Here is a 23571-nt window from a genome sequence, read left to right as displayed (position 1 = left end):
AAGTCTTGAGGAATGTATGTGCCACACATAGGTGTAAAAACGACAGTTCTTTTATTTGAAATTCTTGAGGTCATCAAGAAAACTTACCTTTTGATGAAGTATTTGGGAATGGATGGAAATTGACCCATTCAAGCTGGAGCCTTCAGAAGAGTGTTTTGATTCTCTACTAGTTTGGATCTATAGTAATTTCTATGAGCTGAGACCTGAGACAAAAAACAAAAATGAAATTCAACCAGAGTCAGATGAAAGCAGTGTGACAGCACAAACTGAGGCATCCTTAGCTGATGAAAATACGCAAAACCATGCAATTAAGTGCTTGTGGAGGAGACTGCAGACACTACCACGTCAGACATCTCTGATCTTTCCCAAAAGATCAGTGCATAGCAAATACCTATTCAGTGTTTAGTTACACACTGGTGCTCAGCTTAACACGTAGTTGGAAATGGCTGTGCTAGTGCTTGAAGTCTGCAGGAGTTCAAGTAGCAAAAGCGTGTGAAGTTACGACACATACACACACAAAAAAAGGTGAGCTGCAAGAATGTGGGTGAACTGAAAAACCCTGCTGTTGTTTATTGTGCTATCAGAGCAGTCCCCAAGGGCAGGGTGGCCTCACTTCAGGAAGTGAATTTTTGGGACATCTTGCAAGGAATCAAGTGGAAAAGAGACCAGAGGTGGGTCTGCCTGCTGGCAGAGAGCTGTGCTGGGTGAAGGCTTTCCCTGTCTGTGAAAATGGGGTGAGCAAGGAGAAAGGATCAGCTTATTTGCAAAGTACTCAGGCTCATGTAAGGCCCCCATTCCTCACAGCTCTGGGTGTGCAAAGAAAGCATTCTCTGCTGTGTGCACTGGGAGGGAGAAATAGCTGTGTGTGAATCATGTTGAACACATTTGACTCTGGCTGTGTTTGCAGGGTGGTGCAGGAGCTCTCAGGACACTCCAGTGCCCGGAAAACATCAAGGAGATCCCCCAGGACTGTTTCCTCGATGAGTGCTTGTGTTCCCTTCAGCACCTGGGTGTTCCTAAGAGCACCACTCAGACTGCTGATGGGACACAGGACGCTCACAGTGACACAGACCAGTCTTGAGCTGTGAGAGGCAGCAGTGGAGTGGCCTAAACGGAGCCTCTTGGCAAGGGCAGCCTGCTAACAGCCCAAAATCTCAGTGGTGTCTGGGATGTGCAGGTGACCCTGGGGTTGCTGCTTGTGCTGGGGGATTTCCATCATGGAGCCCTAAGCACAGGGAAAAGTTTTAATGGACTTCTCAGGTACTGCTTGGATTTGATCCAAAACTGTGGCTTAGCTGGTCTGTTGAACAGTCCTCTCTCAGATAGACAGCAGACTGAATCATGCAAATGTCAGGTGAGACAAGTAGAAAAAGATTTTATATATATATATATATACACACCCATCTATATCAAAAATACATTAGAAATAAATACTTAGGAACAAATTACATTACCATATAAATATTCTAAAAACAGGGGGAGAGAAGGGGCGAAAAAGGACGGTCATTATGACCAAGTAGGCCAGAAAGTGTGGTTTGGCATATTAAATAAACTTCCTTAGAAGGATTGTTTATCAGTGTTTGTTAAAACTTGGTAAAATCAGCTCACCTCCAGGAGCTTTGGAGGTTTTAAAGTACTGAATTTATGGATTCAAGAAAATTTGTTCAGAAAAACCCTGCTTAAAACATGTGTTAAGATTCAGTGCCACTTGCTCTAGTTTTAGGGATGGGATTTGTACTTTGAATGTGAGATGAGTAAGATTTCTAGGATTTGAAATGAAATATGGATTTGAACTGAAGTCTTTAAACATTCTTGAAAACAACAGAAAAGCTATTTCTCTGTACAGAGTAGTAATTTTGGAATACATGAGGTCTTCTGAAACATTTAAGATCACTTCTATGAAGTTGCTTTTCATTCTTGCTCAGCTGCTTCACTCAGACTTACAATTATGTATGGATATTGATTTTCTAGTTCTTTAATTACTGTTTTGAACCCACCAAAAGTTAAATTGATGGTGTGCCATATGCTAAGCTCTCCATACAGGAAGAGTTTTCAGAAAATTACATCTTAACAATCTAAAAATGCTGTAAATATATCTTGGTGATGCTCAGATCTGGAACGTTCCCATTATAGATACTTTATTTTTTTTACATCCATCATCAGATGTTAGCAGTATAATGGCTCTTGGTGACAGAGGAAGTGGTGGGAACACTTGTGTGATGTGCAGTCTTAGTCTTTTGGTTTGGAATTGGGTGAGTTCACCATGTTTCCATCAATGGAAGTAGTGCTGCAAGGCTTGAGTTGTAAGTTCTCATTAAGCTAATTGCATCTCCCCATCTTTAAAATGTAGGAATGTAATTTCCACAGCACAGTTAGAGGAATTACTGTTTATTTCCTGGTAGTATTCTGATAAATGCTTGACTTGAACCACTTAAATGGTTCTTTTCTGTGGAATTCAGTAGCTGCTTGTGGGATGTAGGAATGCCTTGTCCAATTAGAGCAGGAACTTCAGGCAAAGTGCACCAGGTTAGCAACATGAGTCAGACAGTAACCTTTTTTGTTTGTTAATGGAGCGAATGTATCATCAGGGTACAGATGAATGTGTGCTCTAATTGTCTTGGCAGGGAGGGGGGAGCTCTGGCCTGTGTCATATCTTTAACAGAAATTACTGCAGCATTGTCATAAATTGATTGGAAATATTTTTTCCTCACATTACTCATGGGATGTCAACAAGTATGCAAATGTGAAAATTCAACATATGTCTGCTTGCTGCTTCTGCACGGTTTCTCACACCAGTTTAATGAGTAAAAACTGTCTTTTTAAAATGTCACTTCAAACCCAAGTCTTTTGGTGTTGAAGACCACCTCACTACTACTTTCTTAGTCTTATGACAGGATGGGAAATAGTTAATTAATTTGTTCATGAACTGTAGCCTGGCTTTTGTCGTATTCTGTTCCTCGCCTGTCGTTACAGTTTATGTATTTGGTATTGCTCGTTACCCAGCCTTGCACCTTTTTGGATGTCTCTGCTGTCTTTCCCCAGAGCATCAGTTTCCCATTGACCCTTCCCTGTGACACAGTGAAACCTCAGTGTCTGTCTTTTGATGTCTGCAGGGTATGCATTTATTTCCGAATGAACCCATAACGTTGTTACATTCTGTAAAGACTGCCTGGAGCGCAATAACAAGGGCTGGGGCAGCCGTACACACCTAGTGAGACCCTATGGGATTAATCTGTGCTATGCTCCTGTCCCACATCTGTTGGTGCAAGGTAGTCCCAGCTCTCCTGGCACAACCCTTGGCAGTCTGGGGTTTACCACAGCTGGATCAGCCTGGAAGCCTAAAGCCTTCTACTGAAATCTGCCACATTTACCCTCCACTCTCTCATTAAACACCATTTCACTGCGCTGCTGGTTTGTTTAGCCCAAGAGGTAACAGCATGTTAGCAGTTGGCATCGTGCTTAATTAGCACATTCTGTGTGTTAGGTCAAAAGTTTTAGGGTTGTCTTGTTGTTGCAGTGTTGAAATATCCTGTGTTTTTGGAGCAGAGACAGTGGGGACAGGCAGGGATGTTGGGCTGTGCTGGAGCACTGTGCAGGCACCCAGAGTCCTGAGAGGGGGCACAAATCCCTGTGGGCATTAAAGTCTTGTGCTGTCAGTGTGGGCATCAAGGTGCTTGTCTGCCAAAGCTTGCAGTCGATGGCAGAGCCATGGGGTGCTGTAACCCCCGTAGCAAACCAGGGTTTGTGCTGCTCCGCCTTCCTTCATGGGGCAGGAAGGATGTGATCACACAAACCCTTTTATCTGGACTGCAGGCTTCATGTTTGGAGAAGAACAAGAAAGGGACTCTCGTAAGACAAATGAGGTGCTTTAAAGCATTATTGGGTATTCAGGATGTATTGGCTGTGGCAGAAAAGCATTTCTTCTCTGTCTCTTACATCTGTCTTAGATTTAGTCTGCAATATTTATTGCTTAAAATTTGCATGGTAGTTGACCTGGGAAGAATTAAGTCAACTCTTAATAGATCCTCTTCCCCCACAGTACTTAGAGAGTTCAAACTAAAACTAGCCACATGTTTCAATTATATATATTTAATTTGAGAAAAAAAGTACATCCTTGCTTTTGAAGTCTGACAGAGAGTAAGGTAATATGTGAATATATTACATATACAAAGTACAAACAGCTAATGAAAGTTGTTTGTAGAAACATTTTTGGGGAAGGTCTCTCTGAGATTTTAAAATTTCACAGTTGATAGGTCACTGCAATAATTACTGCTCCATCAAAGCCATGATGGCAGCGATCACACAGAACATGGAATAGGGTTTTGAACAGGAAGATAGATCCTCTCCCTCTCTTCTTTGTGTAGCTATCTACAGGTTTTTGAAAATGAACAGGGAGAATATTTCAAATACGAATAGCTATGTATCACTGGGTGCATTCAAATACATTTTACATCTCAGAAACATTGCTGGTAGCAAATATAAAAGACCTTCTCCTCCTTCTCCTTCTCCTTCTTCTCCTTCTCCTTCTCCTTCTCCTTCTCCTTCTCCTTCTCCTTCTCCTTCTCCTTCTCCTTCTCCTTCTCCTTCTCCTTCTCCTTCTCCTTCTCCTTCTCCTTCTCCTTCTCCTTCTCCTTCTCCTTCTCCTTCTCCTTCTCCTTCTCCTTCTCCTTCTCCTTCTCCTTCTCCTTCTCCTTCTCCTTCTCCTTCTCCTTCTCCTTCTCCTTCTCCTTCTCCTTCTCCTTCTCCTTCTCCTTCTCCTTCTCCTTCTCCTTCTCCTTCTCCTTCTCCTTCTCCTTCTCCTTCTCCTTCTCCTTCTCCTTCTCCTTCTCCTTCTCCTTCTCCTTCTCCTTCTCCTTCTCCTTCTCCTTCTCCTTCTCCTTCTCCTTCTCCTTCTCCTTCTCCTTCTCCTTCTCCTTCTCCTTCTCCTTCTCCTTCTCCTTCTCCTTCTCCTTCTCCTTCTCCTTCTCCTTCTCCTTCTCCTTCTCCTTCTCCTTCTCCTTCTCCTTCTCCTTCTCCTTCTCCTTCTCCTTCTCCTTCTCCTTCTCCTTCTCCTTCTCCTTCTCCTTCTCCTTCTCCTTCTCCTTCTCCTTCTCCTTCTCCTTCTCCTTCTCCTTCTCCTTCTCCTTCTCCTTCTCCTTCTCCTTCTCCTTCTCCTTCTCCTTCTCCTTCTCCTTCTCCTTCTCCTTCTCCTTCTCCTTCTCCTCCTCCTCCTCCTCCTCCTCCTTCTCCTTCTCCTTCTCCTTCTCCTTCTCCTTCTCCTTCTCCTTCTCCTTCTCCTTCTCCTTCTCCTTCTCCTTCTCCTTCTTTCCTCTCCTCCTCCTCCTCCTCCTCCTCCTCCTCCTCCTTCTCCTCCTTCTTCTCGTCTTTCTCCTTCTCGTCCTCCTTCTGGCAAGCCTGGAGACTTGCAGGCAGACAGACGGGAGGCTCTGGGGAGTCAGCTGGAGCTGTGGCAGTTGTTTGTAGCTCTGCTGCCACCAGAGCCCAGGTCTGGATGAATTTCAGGATCTGTTTTCCCTTTGCGGCAGAGCTGTGGTTGTTCAGCCATGCCGGGCGTCGAGGCTGCCATCACTTCTTCTGACTCAGCCTGAAGTTTCCATGTTCTTTGGAAAAACCACAGGGCTATTTTTCAAGTGTGCTAACAGCTTGACACATTCCACATGCTAAAAAGGTTGACCTGGAAAAGCAATCAGTGATGCTGCGTGAATATATTGTATTTACAGTAAGCATGCTCACTCAGAGCAGCACTGGGTCACTTGTTAGCTCACTGGGCACTTGTCCAAATATTAAAAATGTTGACATTAAGTAATTTGGGGGCTTAATAATGTTTTAATTAGCAACTATTTAAACACCTCTGGTCAGATTGACCTGCATGTCTAGTTGAAAATTTCTGGTAGAGGTAATAGATTTGGCATGTTGAGTACATTGTGGTTTGTGGAAGTCAGTGGAGCATACCTCAAACTTGTGATAATCCTTTATTTTTGAAGAAGAGGAGCAAACAAATGCATAATACTAAATATTGTCCTTTCTGTTTATTTTTCAGATTAGCACTGTACGTATATGAATATCTGCTCCATGTAGGAGCACAGAAATCAGCCCAGACATTTTTATCAGAGGTGAGTTTTTTAACATGACTTCTGAGGGTCTGCAAGTGAAATAAATGTGATTTGGTCTAGAATAAAAGCAGTGAGAACCTTGGGTATCAGTTTGCCTCAGTCTGCTGTTCCTCATCCTCCAGAGCCCAGTTTGCCTTGTCATTTTACATGATTTTGTGCAACTATTTTTGCTGTGGTTTGTAATCCCCATTCTACACTGGGAAAGATTAATCTATTTTCTCTAATAAGTGGGCATGCTGGAGAACACTTCAACGGTACTCAGTTTTGATGACCTTTTAACTTACTATTGATATCTCCAATTGTGAATGATGGGTCCTTCTAAATGTATTTTACATCCCACTGTCATACACTATCAGTTCTACTTCTCTGGAGCACTGCTGATCTCTCTGTGCTCTCACCATGCTTTTAACCACTTCACTTCTTTTCATCTGTTGAATCAATGATATCCACAACCACTTAGGTCCTGCTTTTTTAAACACTTTCTACTTCTAATGGAATTTTTACTTTTACACAGTAGTTTTGGGGTTTTTTAAAAGAGTCTTTTCAAAGACTTTGTATGCATCTGGTGAAGGTTGAAGTAAATTATGTCTCCTCAGCATTTTATTTTTGCCCTAGGATACAAATGTATGCTGAACACATTGAAGTCTTCTGGGTTTATTAGTGTTTTTAATCTTTGACAAGAACATATAAGGTAATAATAACAACAATAACAGTAACTAATAATAACGATAATAGTGTAGTAGTAGTAGTAGGAGTAGTAATAATAATAGGAGTAGTAAGCAGAAATTTGGAAAAAATAGGCAAGATATTGTCCCAGGAAAATTGCTGCTTTAACTGATCCTCCTCCAGAAGCTAATAAAATTATTATGCTGGTGATGACATTTTGGAGATGGAAGAGGGGAAAATGAAAATCCAGAGAACTGTTTGCAATGTTTACACAAAACTGACAAAGCACAGATAAGGAAAAGGGTAGAATTGTAGTATGATCAGTTTACATTTATAATAAAGCATGTTTTTGACAATTGTTTTATCTCTGTGGTAAAACACTGGAAAAATGAGAGAAAATAATGTAGAGTATCATCTTGGCTTTTCCAAAACAGCTGTCATTTGTAAATAATGCATTGCAAGAGGTAAATTTTGTGCACTTTGTTTTTACGATGTATTTGCAAAATGAACAGTTGGAGAAGCATAGCTGGTATGACATCTGGATTTCCTGAAAACATTAAATACAGTGTCTTGAAACTCAGCTTTTAAACTAATTCCATCTTGAGTTACAGAGAAGATCTCAGGTCTGAACAGTGAAACCTAAGGATATATCAAATCTTCAAAATTAAGACTTGTACTCATCAAGTGATGGTAAAGGCAGCTCAGGGACAATCAGTAGCGCGTAGTGTGGGTATGAGGTACGAGCTGTGAGTCCATTTCCTTCACTAATTAGCAGTGCAGGAGAGTAAATGGGCTGACAGTTCTTGTGAATGGTTCTGTGACTGCTGTGCTGGGTGCTCTCTCAGTTTGGGTGAGTTTCATTTTAAAGTTAAACTGTTGAGAGTAGCTCTGAAGCTGAGTGTTGGGGCTTAAAAGAAGAGCACACATAGATTGTCTGAGCTGTAGGGCAGCTAAGAGTAGTGTCTAAAGGTTAAGAGCCCTCTCACAGATATGCCAGGGACTGTGACTCAGAGGAATGGAGCCAAATTAAGGGAAAACAGAAGCTGGATATCCACAAATCCACTGTAATACTCTATAACTTAGGGATGGTTGTCCTGACCATCCCCATGTTTTTGTCATGCCTTGTGTCTAGTTTGACTTTTGTATGCTTCCCTTGAAGAGCTGATCTTTATCCCATGCATATTCTATCCTGGAAGTCATATTCCAGCCTTGGATAATTCCATTAGCCTGGCTGGACCAGGTTGGTGGGCATTTCCCAGTTAATCATTCCCTGACTATGAGCTTAACCAGTACACTTGACAATGAAGATTTTTTTTTCCATAAATAATAATTCTTGATAAGTCTCGTTGGTCAGACAGGCCACATCTGCTATAGTAGACACAAGTATGGATATTTGAAAAAAAACAAAACAAAAAGCCTTGAAAAAAGTCCCTAACTTCCACGTTCCCTTCAGTCTCCTTCTCCCAATCAGTTTCTCAAGATGACATATGTCCCAGGATCCACAAAAGACCTGAACTGGGTAATTTCCTCACCAGGCCCTGCTTTGAAGAAAACAATCACTGCTTAAACATAATGTGGGTGTTCTTCACAGATGTAATTTTTACTGCTACGCAAATGATATTTCTGCTTCAGAAACCACTTTTTCGTTCTGGTTGTACAATGCATCTCTTCATTATGTTATTTTGAACCTTCTCAGAAGTACTGTGTGTTCCTGATTATTAATACAAGTCTTTCCAAGACATTCCCAGGGTGCATGAGGAGCAGCTGTGCCTCAGAGAAGTGTATTTGAAGAGTGTGTAATACCTTTGTAGTGGCTTTCACTTTCAAATGTTCATCACTTTTTCCTGCCAGCACTTAAGGAACTTTAAGCACTTAAGCACTTCAGGAACTTAGTGAAATATGTTTTTTTGTGTATTAACTACTGTGTGAGGGATGTTGGGTTTTCATTCTGTCAGCTTTACCAGTTTACCAGCAATAGTGGCTCAATGTTATCTGTTATAGACAATTTAAAATAGCATAATTATTTAAAAATGTTGTATTCATAAAATATATCAAAATTGTATTAGCTTTCTTAATTTTTGAGATTTTCTACATGGATTTTCATGTAAGTACCAACAACATTTTTAGGCATATTCTGCTACTGACAAAACTTTTATGAGTTTAAATTTCCTAAGAATTGGATGTGGAAATCAAGAATTAGTTGAGAATCTTAAATCTCTCTGAAAAATGCCAGCTTTAGGAAGGTCCCTGGCAGTATGATCACTATATGCTTTAATGTACTTCTACATATATGTATATGGATCTATCACTTAAAATTCTTTTTATATTAAGGCTGTTTAAGCATTTAATCAAAATAACCCTATTTTTGTCTGTCTAGAGAAGAATATGGTTTGTGCTTTTAACAACTTTTTAAAGAGAGTTGGACAGGAAATTATGCTATGTGTCATTGTAACTGGAGGAGCTTGCAGTGCACACAATGCAAAGTGTGCACCAAAGATCCACCAAGTTCTAACATGAGACATTTTTCTGGACAGTTTTGTGTGGGCTTTATTAAAGCCCAAACGATTCAATTTTGGTGTTAAGGTCAAGCTACCAACTGGCATTGACAAGGTGGTTGTGTGATTGTAGTTAAGGTACAACATTTTGGGAAGTTTTGCAGAGGCAGATGCTGTTGCTGTTATTGGTGATTGGTTCCCTAATCAACAACAAAAGTTTGAATTCAGGAGCTGAGAGCTCTTAAACTGCATTTCCTTTGAAAAGAGCATCAAACAGACCCAGTTTCCCTGGTGGCGAGGAAGGCCCAGGCAGTGCAGGTGTTGAGGAGAGCCTGCCAGCACAGGAAAGCAAGGCAGAGTAGCTGTACAATTACCCTGCGTGGTGGGAGCCGGGTTGTGGCAGTGGTGCTGCCTTGCTTTGCCACATTACCTGTGACTGAGGCACTCCTTGAGGATTATAAAACACTGCTGGCCCTGGCTGCGGGGGTAAGAGTGCCACCTGCTGAATCCACAGCATCCGTCCTGTGCAAATGGGAAAAGATTTCAGTTTTAAGGGTACTTAATAATTACATTCTTAATCATGCATTTTTGACCTTAAAATAATACACAATATATTCAGAACTTTTAAAAAACCAAAGAATAAAATTCTAAACTATGCATCCCTAGCATAAGAGGAGCTAATTTTAAGTATCAGGTATATCAATAAATGTAGAAAAGTAAGTAAACAGGGCATTCAAATTTATGACCATAAAGCATCTCGTAACTGTGAAATCTCCTCTTTCTCATCCTTTTTCTATCTAAATGTTGTAATGCTTTTTAGTCACAATGATCACAAGAATGTACACGTCTGTTTCTATCATTTTATTTTAGATAAGATGGGAAAAAAATATCACACTGGGGGAGCCCCCAGGATTCTTGCATTCCTGGTGGTGGTAAGTACCAGTTTTCTTCTCTGGTTTTCTTAGAATATGTTGATGTCCAGTTCCAGCTGCTGGAGGCAAAAAATTCAGGTGAACACTATAAAAAGAATGAGAGGATCAGGATTAAGAAGCATTCTCTTGTTAAGGAATAAAATAACAGAAAATTAGATACAGGAAAATTAGATATGGAAAAGGAAATAATAGAAAATGATACTGGATATTGGATACAGAAAAAAAGAAATAGTGCATAGTGTGTTGATAAGAAAGGAGGTGGCCTGACTTTCCTTCTTCACCAACTTCCAGCACATTTTACAGCTAAGGGGTCATTCTACATATCATAAATACTTGCATTTGGAAAGAAAACACAGTAAATACAGAAACTCTGTGTAAATGTGAGCTTGCTCAGTGTGTGTGTGTAGAATTCCCCAGGAGAGAAGAGTGCTCATAGGCACTGCTGTGTAACCATGGTATTTATTCATTATTTTAGTATATCCAACAAGCCTGTGTTTGACGAAATGCAGAAGTGCAGGGAATATGCCCAGCTGTCAGTAGTACAAGAATTCACAGGTTTTGAAATGGTCCCATATGAACCCAAGTGATTTGTACAACTTCTTTGACCATTCTTTCACAGCTCTTGCTGTAGGATGGAAGCCTGTCAAGAACGTGTCCCTTTTATCTCTAATATCTGCATTATCCTTAATTTTGATTGTCTGCATCAGAGTGCTCAAACTGTCCATAAATCCCTACTATGGTGTTGGATTAAGTTATAGAGGATTAAGTCTAAACCAGTAAAAAACTGCTATGAAACTCCAACAAATTTTATTATCTATTATGTTATTAAGTCATTCTAGCATAGACACAGTTTCATTCCAGAAACTTTGTGGTAGAACTGATTGGTATGTAACTATAGTTTAATGAGTTTGTGGGGGAAGACCAATGGGATTATGTGCCATACTACTTTCCCTTTTACTCTTTATGACCTAAGAACATGCCCATGAATTTTCTGTGCTTGCCCAGGCACCAGATCTTCAGGGAGCTTTGGTTTAAGCACAGGACTGGACATTTGTCCACAGAAGCTGTGGCTGCCCCATCCCTGGAAGTGTCCAAGGCCAGGTTGGATGGGGCTTGGAGTAACCTAGGATAGTGGGTGAGCTCTAATATCCTTCCAATCCAAATCGTTCTGTGATTCCAGGAGCCTGACCATGGAAGGATTCCTGGTTTTCTCTCCGGTTTCTTTCCATTCCATACTATTACAAATTCATTCCTTTTTGTGCTCTGTGGAAATCGTTTGAGCAGTTGCTGGAGGGATAACATTAAATGCACAGTATTACATGTTGGGTTCATATATATTAGACCAGATTCTTGGTCTGTAGTTTAGTGGTGTTAAAGGAGTACAGCGCTGCTTGCCTCAGAGATCAGACGGCAGAACTTGGTTCCTCACAGATGATTTACAAATCTAAATTCTTCCTTGGAGGTGAGTGTTCCTATTCTTTGGAGAGAAAGTGACATTTCTGTGTAGGAACATCCATGTGGTGTGTGTGCATGCATAAAATGCACATGAGCATCACAGTGACACTCACCATCTTCTCTAACCTCTTCCCTTGTAGTGTGTTCTGGGATCTCTATTGTGCAGCTCCAGAAAGACGAGAAACATATGAACACTCAAGTGAAGCAAAAGCCTTTCATGACTATGTAAGTTTTGTGTGTCTTTATCATGGCTTTATTAATTGCATGTATAAATGTGATAGAGAAGTATTTCTGCACTGCACTGGCTCAAAAACACAGGTGTTGTTCATTATGAAACTCTCACTTTTCTAGGGATACCTTAGAATTAGGAGTTCCTACTTCTTTAATTGCCAGCACAATGTGGGTGATTCCTGGAAGCTGTCTCAGATCAAGGTGCTGTTGCATGTGTTAATGCAGAATAAAGAGTGTCCTTCTGTCCCCCACACTGTGGACACATGAGGCTGGTCACAAAGGCACAGGACAGACGGAAACATGGATGTGACCTGCCCAAATATCTGTGCTTTGTCAGTGCTGAAGAAAAGACGTTTCTGTAGATGGAACTAATCTCTGGCTTCTGTCAGGACCACCCTCGCTGAAACTGGGGTGGTGTACATGTTTTTGTATCCTGAAATAACTTGGAGATTTTTCACCCTAATAAACAATCAAGCAACATAGAATAAGTTAAATGCAAAATCAGCTGGCCAAAGGCAACAGGAGGAATAAAAGGTAGAAGTGTCATGCCAGTTTTGCTGCCTTTGAGACTTTGTTCAAAACACAACAGGGGAGTCTTGAGTGAGAGTAGTTCTCACACTACACCTGTGAAACCTCTTTCCTAGAGTCTTTTCCAGGTCTGCCTCACAAATAGTGTCTAGTTATGGCCAAAAAAATATTTCTAAGGATAAAACTGAAATTAGACTGACCTATCCCAGTGTCTTTTAGACACAGTTTCGGAACAACAGAAATTATTCAGCAAAGTGACCATTTTCCATTTTCTGTTGTCAAAATCTGGTAATGGCTAGGCATCCTACAACACATGAGCTAATGGGGATCTTGCCTTGTTTGCAGTAAACAACACCTTAGACTTTTGAATGCACCATCAGCACGGTCAGAGATGTCCAGCATCTTTCACCAATGTCTCTTTGTAGTGGTGGTTAAATTGTGAGGGTGACTGGTTAAGGAGCTTGGGCAAGGTTGCACAGTCATGTCCAGGCTATGCTAACATAATTAATGAAAAAAATAATTATCAGAGAGAGGAACAAAGTTTAAGGACATTTTGTACCCACAGAGTTGTTAAGGTCAGCCAACTTAGTAAGGCACATTCCTCAAATTAAAAATGAAGTATCTCTTGGAAGCACAATAGCTGTGGTCATTTTGTCCTAATCTGTTTTAAATATAAAGTTGTTGGAAAAATGAAAGACTTAGCTATTAATATTACCCACTTAGTATTTTGGTTCCTTGTTATTAGAGGAAGGTTTAATTCCGCACTGAAGGAGCAGTTGTTTTACAGGAATAGTGTAAGAGCATGAGGAATGACATTAGAGATTTAAATCTGGGCAGATCCAAAGCACAACAGTTGACTTCAGTGAGGGACGTTGTGTTCTCAAAGTCAAGTGTATGTAACAAAAGCCAAAAATCCAAAAAATGTAAATATTGTTGTGAAACAGAATTGTGAAACAGAATGATGAGCCAGAGGAAATTTTCAGTGAAAAAGTATTTGGAGTCTAAAAGGAGTCCACAAACCTTTAAGCTCAGGAGAATGTAACTGATCAGTAAGTTCACTATTGAGTCTAAATTTAGAGGTATACTAAGAATTTGAGTAGGTTAATCAAAGTAGTTAGAAACCTCCTTTAGCATGTTCCATTAGCATTTCTAATTTCTACAGGCCTTGGAATATTACATGACCTTATTGCTCATTTATGATGTGTATTGTCAGAATTCAAGAAAAGTGAGAAAATGCGAGTTTGGTGTGTCCTACAATTCTGTGATTGAATATTTAACTTACTGTATAAAGTCATGCTTGATGAAGAAAAGATAAAATCATGGTATGATTCTATTTGCACATCTAGACAGGATGAACACTTATTTTAGGAACAATTTGATTTATTTCAGAAATTAATTTGCCTGGTGTTTGTAAAACCTGTTCTCTTAATATTTTAAGGTGGCAGGAAAAGCTTTGCATTGTTTTTGTCACAGTTGGGATAAATTCATTGAATCCCACACAAGACTCACTACGCTCCTTGTTATCACTTAGTTTTTGCTTAGGACAATCTTCATCGTGGTTTTTGCGTCTGGTATTTTAAGGTAGCATTGTAAGCTCATGTCAAAGAACAAGAAAATGGTATTAGGATATGATCAAGCAGATCTCACAGCAGAGGGAGATGAACATGTTTTAAGTGAAATCCCCATCCACACAGTGTTTTTCCATTGCCTGTGGAGAGGTCAAAATCCCATCATCAGTGGGAACCACCAGAAGCTGCTGCTGGATTCTTCCTCCTGCCAAGGCTGACAAGGCTAGTAAATCAAAATTCTGCTGCTACATTGCAGGTCAAGTAGTAGAGCATTTGTATCTGTGCTGTTGTATCTGAAAACTGTTATTGTACGTACAAAACAGCACAGAAGGCTTGTTTATTAATTCATACGAGCAATTCAGAATTTTTTATTAGGCATGTGTTCCACTTGACCTAAGAAAAACTGTTCCTGCTGAAGGGGTGCGTGGTCTGGCTGCTGCAGACATGGCAGCTGTAGCTGAGTGGGCTGTGTTTGGAGAGGAAATAATCTTGTCTTTGCTTTTGTGGAGAGAGAAAGGCTTAGGAATGCTTGATGGAGGAGGAAAGCATTTGCAGATGATTTAATGATTTGGAAATATTGCTGCCTCACTTGACATAGCTGCGAGTCAGACAGGAACACACAGGTTGACTCATGAAATGAATACACAGAAGACTGAGTTTCTTCAAGTTACAAGTTTTACATTGTCTGAACTGCAACTGTAAGATTACTGCTGTTTGATTTTTCTCCCCCCTCAGACAGTGCGTTGTTGCTTGCAGCACTACAATGCTCATCTTACTAAAAATCCACTAAATAGAAAAGCAAAACCAAATTCTGGCTTTATAAAGAACATTTTCCATGCTCATCCTCAGTTTAAGTATTTGCAGCTCCCGCATATTTAAAATGGATTTTATGTTTATTTTCTGTCAAGATTTTCCACTGTATATGTTTCCTTCTTAGTGAACAAAGTTCTGAACTGATTAGGTACATTTTTATCATTTCTGAGGCTTGAAAAGATGCATGTCATAAATGTGCATGTGCTGGATCATGGATATAAGTCCTGGCATGGAAGTTTTGACATATATGATGTAGAATTGGAAATTGTTTCAGGTGACTCAGGGAAGAATACTGTTGCTTGCTCACCCAACCTGTTAATACTGCAGGTTTTTCAGTAGGAGTAGCTTCATTTGAAGTAGAAAAATCCTCATGATTATTTTCCAGGTACCTCTTATTTTACTTTTTCCTGGAGAAAAACTTCTGCACGCTTTGAAGTCTTGTGAGAAATCATGTACATGGATGGTCTGAGGCAAAATTCACTCTTCAGTGTACAATGGTTTGTGTTTCTTCATGATGTCCTGAGGAAATTTCTTCACCTCTCTAGTTAAGAGCTCGTTTTTCCACATTTTGAGACCTTCTGCTGAGAGAAGCAAGTTCCAACATGCATCTCTTTCCAATTCTTTCCAAGCTGAAAACTGAGTCCAAAAGGGGAAAAAAAGCCTGGATTTTTAGCAGTACCCCTTCTTCTTTTGGCCACAAATGGCCATCCTCTCCTCCTCAGGCCTGGCCCTTTATCCCCATCTCTGGGTTTGAAGGGGTGGTGCCTTACAAGATGATTTCTGTACATAGCAGTTAAAATATTTTTACTCACCAGAAATTCCTGTGCTCCTGTTATTTCATGCTCCTGGCATTGGAAGTTTTTCCATGTGGTGCTGGTGCAAAGAAAGAGTACACTGTTTCTCACATGTAGCTGTATTAAGATCTTGATTATTTTTCAGGTCGGGTTTGATTAGTTCTACTCCCCAGCTCTTTGAAAGATCACTTCTTGTATAGGCAAAAGCGTCTGGTTTGTGTTTGTGTCTCCCAGAATTCCAGGTAATGCACAGGGTAACAAACCAGAGATACTCCTTGCTCCAGAGACTGAAATGAGCTGGGCCCACATCCCCTCTGCCCTGTTGGCACAGTTCAGTGCTGAGCTCTGTGACAGAGGGTTGTAGAGTGTACCAAAGACAATGCTGTCATTGGTTTTGTCCAGATTTTTCCTTTTAAAGGTCATAAGTAGAAAAAGAAAATTTTCCTAGAAGTTACTTAGCGCAGAGTATTTGGACATTTGAGGTGGCTGCTCAATCTGTGTGCACCTCTCTTCAGAAAATTTGGGTCTCTGCATTTATTTCTATTTTTTATGGGGAGAGAAATTACTACTTTCTTCTCTGGATCCATCTCCCTTCAGTACAATTAAGAGGCACTTGCACACCCTAAACACCCCAAGTCCCCTTAATTAATCATTATCAATACTCAGTATTTGAGGAGTTGTGAATACTTTTATGTCTATTTCAGACTACAGATTGCCATGAAAAGCCTGTGAGACTTCCACAAGAATTGTTTTGTTTCTGGTTTCATTAAACTGCTGTCCTCCTTCTCTTCTGTGCATCAGGGATGGAGGAACTTGTTTTCATTCTTGATTTCCTGACCCATCTCTTGCTACTGTGACCTTCTGCAGGCAGCCTAGCTAGGGCAGCTTTTGCTTCTAGCTTTATTGCTGAAAATGGAATTCTGTGTCTCGTTTCCAGCTGTCAGTTTCTGTGGACAATGCAATTTAAACTCGCATGTTAAATTTCTTTTTCTTAAAACAGAAATTATGGGAAAAAATTTACCCATCATCCTTATCCTCCCATAGAAGGGCAAAAGATGACAAGTTGTCCTGCTTTGCTCTAGGGCTTTTGTTCCAGAGGCAGTGCTGCAGATCTGAGTTACCTGTTAGTTCTTTACCTGAGTTCCACAAAATTCTGGAAGGCCCTTTGCATATTTACTGATCATCACTAAGTCAGTGATTTCACCCTCAGAATATGTCCTTCAGACAGATGATTTCTCTACTCTGTAGATAGTTCCTGTGTCCAGGTAGAGGACAGGTTGTTTCCTAAAAGCAGAAGAAATTTGGCCATAGCATTCTTTTTGTAGTTATTAGGGAAGTGAAAAGCATTTCCTCTCATACATTCATTGTTAAAATTGTATTCTTTCTTTTTATGTAAGTAGCATTCATATTTAACTTTGAATGAAGTGTCTTTCTTCTTTACTGCTCTTTTCATTCTATGGGGATAATGTCTCACACTGTTCAAGTGTATGTGCAGTAAAATGTTTTCTTAGATATGGAAGCCAGAAGAAAATGAAGAATTTGCATTTGCTTTGAAATTCCATACCTGAACACATTTAGTAAATCCATATGGTTAAAGATTGCACAACAATAAACAATTGACAGATCATATTTTTTTTCAGAATGCTGTTTGGTGTCATCTCCCAAGGTGATGCATCCTTGACTTTCTCATGTGTGCAGCCAAAAATGCAGTGAATGTAAAAAACTGGATAAATGTTTCAGATTCTTGTCCTTGGTGTAGGATGGTGTTTTGTCTGCACGGAGGCCAGTGCTCAGTGTGGGGGTTTGGGGTGGACAGGGTGAGTCACCTCCCAAGGGTTCTACACAGAATTCACACAGGCAAGCTCAACTGCCTCAGTCCCCCAGCTCCTTAATTTTATTGCTCAGTAGCTGTTCATTAATAGTGTGGAATGGATTAGTTAAAAGCATGCTCCAGCTCCCAAAGTCTGCAAAGAACCTTGCCGGGTGTCAGGTGTTTATGAGTGAATATCAGAATGTTGCACTGGATCTCTGAGAGTATGAAACTTTTTGTTGGCTCACCATCAATTTTTAGAAGTTGAGCAATTGATACTTCCCTTGGATTGCAGAGACTCCTTTTGCAGGAAAATCAGGATTAATTTCCTGTTTCCTGCTAAGAAACCTCCCAGTTGAATTCATGTTCGCACATTTTCATGAACAGGGAAGATGTGCTTGTACTGCTCATACCATCCTTCTTCATCATTACTTCCCATAAATTAGTAGAAAATATATTGCTTGGATTTAAACTGCTCTGTGTCACAAATGTGAATAGTAAGTTCTGATAGAGAAATGTGTTGCTTCTTACAGCCAACATAATTTTTCTCTTTATAGAAGTAATTTCCCAGGTAATTTTGTGCGTTGCTTCTCTTTTAATGTGAGAACTCAGCCACTTGTTTCAGAGAGCACAAGCAGCATTTCCTCCCCAAAATTCCATTTGCTCTTCTTTGAGTGAATATTTAATTTCCTTGGAATTTAGAAGTAAAATAGTTAATTAGTTTGAGCTCAGTGGAAGCCTCAGACAGGATAAGGAACCACCATTTCCCCAAAGGTAATTTAGCTCCTGTTTCATGGTTCCCAGAGGGAGGCAGTGGACAAATTTTGTTCTTTTTCCTCTTTTCTAACAACCATTTTAGCTTAACTTTCATTGAAAACAATGGGAGATAACAGCCATTTTAATGAGGGCAGGCTTTGGGAGCATTCTGTGTGAAAAATAGTATTTATTTAGAGTGGCGCACCAATAATATTGATATACACTCTGCAGAGATATACCAAATTCATGAAATGGGACAAAATTTGGTTTTCTTTTGCTTGGAGGAGAGGCAGGGATGTGAAGGAACAGGAAGTTAAGGGAGAAGTGAGTGATTGAAGAGATAATGTGGAATTCACAGGATGAGGTAGAGGCTGAAAGGCGAAGGGAAGTGGCTGGAATGCTCAGGCTGCTTCACAGCCTTCTAAAGTAGCTTAGTTTGTTTCAAATACACAGGTGAAATCTGTTTTTTTTAACCTTGATAGACTGTTAACTTACTAGATACTTTAGTTCATGGCAGGTGTCTCATGGATTCATTTCTCTATGTTCTGAAGTCAAAGGCTTCTTTATAATTAAAATAAAGCTGAGGTCCTTCTGCTCTAAAGATGTGACGTGTCATTGCCTGGAAGAAGACTCCACATGAAGTTTCTGACCAGTTCAATGGAAGTCCCAGGGTACTGCAATTTCTTTTCCTGTGTCGTTGTCCCGATGAACAACTTTCAACTTCAGCCATTTCTTTCTTAATGTTGTTAAATGTGTCCTGTGTAAAATGTCTTGCAATTGAATGAACTCTGCTCATTCAAATTTTAATTTTTTCATTTGCTCGAATGGATTATTTATGCTACCATAGTGAAAGCTGTATTGCAGTTTAAATTTTAAACTTTATCATTTGGAGTGAACTTAAAATCAAGGTTTCAGAGGAGAGAGGATATTTTTTCTTTTACAAATGAAAGCACTTCTGCATATATACACTTCAAGGGGTGTTTTTAATTATCTAATAATTCAATATACAGAAGTGCAAACCTTCTGGATTTTAGACATTGCCTCAAAACTTGTAGAAGCTTCACTTAATTTGAATGTATTTAATATTGAGAAGATACAGTCTATTGTAAGTCTAAGTAGCATTAAGAAATGTCCTCTTTCCAAACTTTTGTTTTAGTAGTTGTATTTTAAAAACATTTTATTTGTCACTGTTGACATACAGATCATCCTTACTCATGGCAGAGTGCACACAGTATGTTCTTACAGCACTCCAGAACATCTCTAAAGGAGGTCAAGTTGTAGCTTAGTAACACTGGGAATGTTAAATGGACTAACTCTGAATTTAGAGCTGGAGATTTTCTGGCATTAATATTTAACACTGATTGTACATAATGCCTTACATCAACAGAGCACAAACATTTGATCAATAGGGAGAAAGTGCTGGGTTAAGCCTTGCCAGGGCCCACTCCCTCCAGTGACTCTTCCTCCTGGTGGTTCATCTTCCACACCAGGGTCCCTCCTGATGTTTATGGTTCAGGGTTTGCACTGAGCAGTCCCTGTGGCTGGTCAGATCTCCTTGGGCTGAGGATGAGGGCATTTTGTGGCTCTGCACTGATGCCATTTGGTTTTTGCTTTTTTTCTTTTTTGTTTTCTGTATTCTTCACACATTTATTTGCTCTGCAGCCTGTTGTACTAGTGACTGGTTTTCCCAGTAGTTTTCCATGCCTTTTCTCTAAACAAAAAGAAAACAAACTCCAGAGCTCCAAGCCCCAGGGGTACAAAGCCCCTGTGCTGTCTTGGTTCTTCCTGGCTACCAAGGTTGAGAGCAGCAACTCCTGGAGATGAATTTCATGGACAAAGTGCAGCCAGTGCCAAGGGAGGGCTCCAGAGAAGGGGCTTGACGGGGGGGAAATCATCACCACTTGTCCTCCTAATTGGTGTTTTTATCAATTATACTGATTTCCTAAAACCTATAAAATGTACTCACCCCTGTGGGGGTGGGCTTTTGTGGACATCGTTCCATAACTGCCCCTGAAGGCCTTCAAGTGAAAATGTAATTTTATATTACCTCCTTATTAAAATTGTCTTGAGTTTCATTTCCAGCTTGGGAAAAAGGCAGCAGCAGAGCTGCCTCAGGTGTCTGGCCGTGCCTTTGTCTGCACCAGGTTAAGCACAGCTGCACTGATGGGAAGAATTTTCCTTTTCCTGTTTGTCCAGGCTGCAGGCACTTCACCTAAATGCAATCTTCTTTAGCCTCATGAAAAGCAAAAGTGAAAGTGAGAGTCTTATGTCTGCACAATATGCCAAATACAGATTTTGTTATCAGCTCGACTGCTCCGTTAATACATCTAAGTGACTCATTTCAGACTTGCTTAGCACATTTCTGGAAAATCCAAGGACTTACAACTTCCATCTGCTCTCTAATATGATGAAAGATGAATCCTGAAGATCACAAATTGCAGGAGACGTGTGGCTCTTAATAAGAACAGCTGAACAACAAATGCCTTATGAGAGGTGGTGAAAAGTGAAGTAATGAGGAGGAAAGGCAGGGAGGCCTCTGGAGGGAACACGGATATCCATGGCTGACTAGAACTGTCACATCCAAACACCACACTAAATATGAGATGCACATTACATAACACGAGTCACAGGGAGCAGATAATGGTCTTTTTGAGTTTTCTGCAGAATTAAGGCCTGGGTGTTACAGGCACTTGAGTTTACATGTGTCCTCAGGCCTGCAAAGGATGTGGTGCTTGGGAAGAAACATGCAGCTCTGCAGATTGGGATACCTTTAGAGGAAAGCTTGGAAATCTTGTTTCTTATTTTGAGATCTCTGCATTCTAAACATGATAACCTCTGAAAACAGTAAATCTGTAGTGCATACAGATAGATAAAATACAGCATTTCATCTCTATTTTTTCCCTTCTAGAGAAAAATGGAGGTTGTGGCATAATCAGAGAGAACAAAAAATATTTAATTTGACTTAAGGTGAAAGTCTGCATTGCACTTTGTCCTTGTAGGCTGTTTTACTGTGACCCCTCCTTACCTTAAGTGTACATCTCCAAAGTGCTGTCACAGCAACATCCACAGACTGGATTTATGCCACTTAGGGAGGATACCTGTAACAAAATTCAGATGCAGCAGTCTGTAAGCCATCAGAGGCTCATTTACCCAATAAAATAGTTCTGTGCATAATTCACACCAGAAGAGGTGCATGACCTGTCTGGTTTTCTCTGACATAGGAAGTGGAAGACAAAGTTCTCTGTAAGGTAGATAATAAATATTGTGTTTTGAGACATAAAGGATCTGGAAAACATTTTCCAGTTCTGGTTTCAGATCTGATTTCCATATTGCAAACCTAAATTTTACTCTGAAATGTACTGAGATCTTAAGTAGTAGATAATTAAGGGAATAATTTAACCTCTGAGGTGAATTTTAATGTCTTTTCTGTTAAAAGAGTGGCTGAAAAATGCACAGGCTGTGCATATGCATACAGTTGAGTGTGACATTTCACTTAAATAAATCAATTTTACACGAGTAGGATTTCAGTGAGATTTGTAAAGGCAGGCAGTGAGTCCCCATGGAGCACGACCCTGTTGGCTTGATCCCAGCTCTGCACAGATGTTGGGATCTGCCTGGACAGGTCCGACAGCAGGATCAGGGACTCTGGCCCTCGCCTGGCAAACAATTTCATGGTCGAGTAGCATTTTATGTGTGAATACTCTGATTAGAGTCACACATGTTTGCAGTAGCAGGGTCACAGAAACAGTACAAATGCAGTGGGCCATTCCTGTTTACCATTCAGTTTTAGAGATATTTTTCTGTACCCAAACTATTAATTTATTTCATCTGGATTTTTTTTTGTGTATTTGAGGCAAGGACACCCTTTTCCAGTTATCTCTACTGTGAGTAAAAATCTCAAATTTTCTGTTTACAAGGACAAACTTGTTAAAGGGTGGCTGCTGGACAACCCTTAGATAGCCCTGCAGAAAGCTTTTTAGTCCATCTTATGATCTGATGTATAATATTTTGTTTATTTCCCCTGTATTTTTGTAATTTTGTGTTCCTTTGTGTATGCAGGGTGTTTTGTGACTCCCACTGCCAATTGCTTTATTTTTATTGCTCCAGCTGCTGTCCCCCCATTGCTGTATAGAGAACATGTGTTGGATTTCCTTTTAAAAGGAGAAAATGTAGCTACTTGACATCCTTGCTGTCTTATCCTGATAATGTGCAGAATTTCTTCTTCCTGGAACAAGATGGGTATTGTTATTTATTGTTGCAGCACTATAGTATGTTAAAGGTTTTGTTGAAGCTCCTGTTGCCTAAAGCATGTTCTTTAAATTGTACAAGGAACTAAGCTGTCTTTATTAAAAAAAAAACAACCTTTTTTAGCCTGATTATTTAGAAAACATGACCTAAGTGAATGGTGGAAAATAGGTACCAAAAGAAAGAAATTTCCTCAGTAAAGCTGACACTGCTTCTATTCAGTTTCCTGAATTCCAAATTAGCACAAGAAAATGGTATTGACGGCTAAGGTATCCAAGAGGGTAATTGCAGAAGAGGGCTTTAATAGATTTTTCTTGTTCTACCATGTTACCAGATGCTATTTCACCCAAAAGGGGTAGTTCTTGAACACTTATCGTTAATAAATCTACTTTTTCATCTTGCCACTAGAACACAAAAACACGTGTAACTTTCCATTTTTGTGCAATATGGGTAATAGGTTTACAAAGGGTAACCTGTAGTTTAAGATTCTTTTTAAAAGCCTATTGTTGGCTGCTTTATGTTTTCCTAAACTTCAGTAGCTGAGTTGTCTATCCAGATGTCTCTGTGATGCTGCTGTAGCACTCAGGCACCTCTTGAGCTACCTAGTGACAGAACTGGGGATTTATGGAGGTGTTTTTTTATTAAATATCTGTGTTCAGCTGTGTTGTGCCTAAATCCCACACAGACACACAAATTTTGTTGTGCAGAACTTTCACATCCTTCCAGAAGAGTCTCTCAGACCCTACATCAGTCTTTGCAGCATTTGTCGGTAACAATTTTTTGGTTGGTTCATGCTTCTCAGTCAGAAAGCCCTCAAGAAACAGTGTACTATTCACTTTTGAGCAGCCTGTGACTTAAAAAAAATATAGGAGAAAAAATTATCACCTTGGTATGTTTATTTTCTTCTTTCTTCTCAATTTCCCCACTACCCAAATGCAAAGCAGTGATGATTTGTTAATAATGCCAACTGGAAATGGCCCGGTTAACGTTATTAACATCAGGTATAAGGTTTGAAAGGTGGCAAAACCTCTGGGTTTGTTCTGTGCCTTAAAAATACATTTAATGAGAGCAGGAGCTGAAACAGGTAGTAATTTGTGTTCTGATGATTCTGACATTGTGAATTAAATCTCAGCCATGCCTACTTAAATTTTAGCTACTGGTACAT

The 23571-nt window shown here is 40.0% G+C and overlaps 1 protein-coding gene across 5 annotated transcripts in view; it reads left to right on the top strand.

Annotated features, from left to right (window-relative positions):
* Positions 1–23571, top strand: part of SSBP2 (single stranded DNA binding protein 2) — a 125117-nt gene that overhangs the window by 27649 nt on the left and 73897 nt on the right. For all 5 annotated transcript variants that reach the window (XM_085567184.1, XM_021551806.4, XM_021551805.4 and 2 more), the window contains exons 2-4: positions 6041–6113; positions 10145–10206; positions 11802–11886. In XM_085567184.1, coding sequence (XP_085423310.1) covers positions 6041–6113; positions 10145–10206; positions 11802–11886 — 220 coding nt within the window. The remainder of the gene's footprint in view (positions 1–6040; positions 6114–10144; positions 10207–11801; positions 11887–23571) is intronic.

This window comes from Lonchura striata, chromosome Z (genome assembly GCF_050655825.1).
Source record: "Lonchura striata isolate lonStrDom1 chromosome Z, ASM5065582v1, whole genome shotgun sequence".
NCBI classification, from domain to species: Eukaryota; Metazoa; Chordata; class Aves; order Passeriformes; family Estrildidae; genus Lonchura; species Lonchura striata.
Note: the sequence above shows the minus strand (reverse complement) of the source record. Positions and strands in the feature narration are given on the sequence as shown.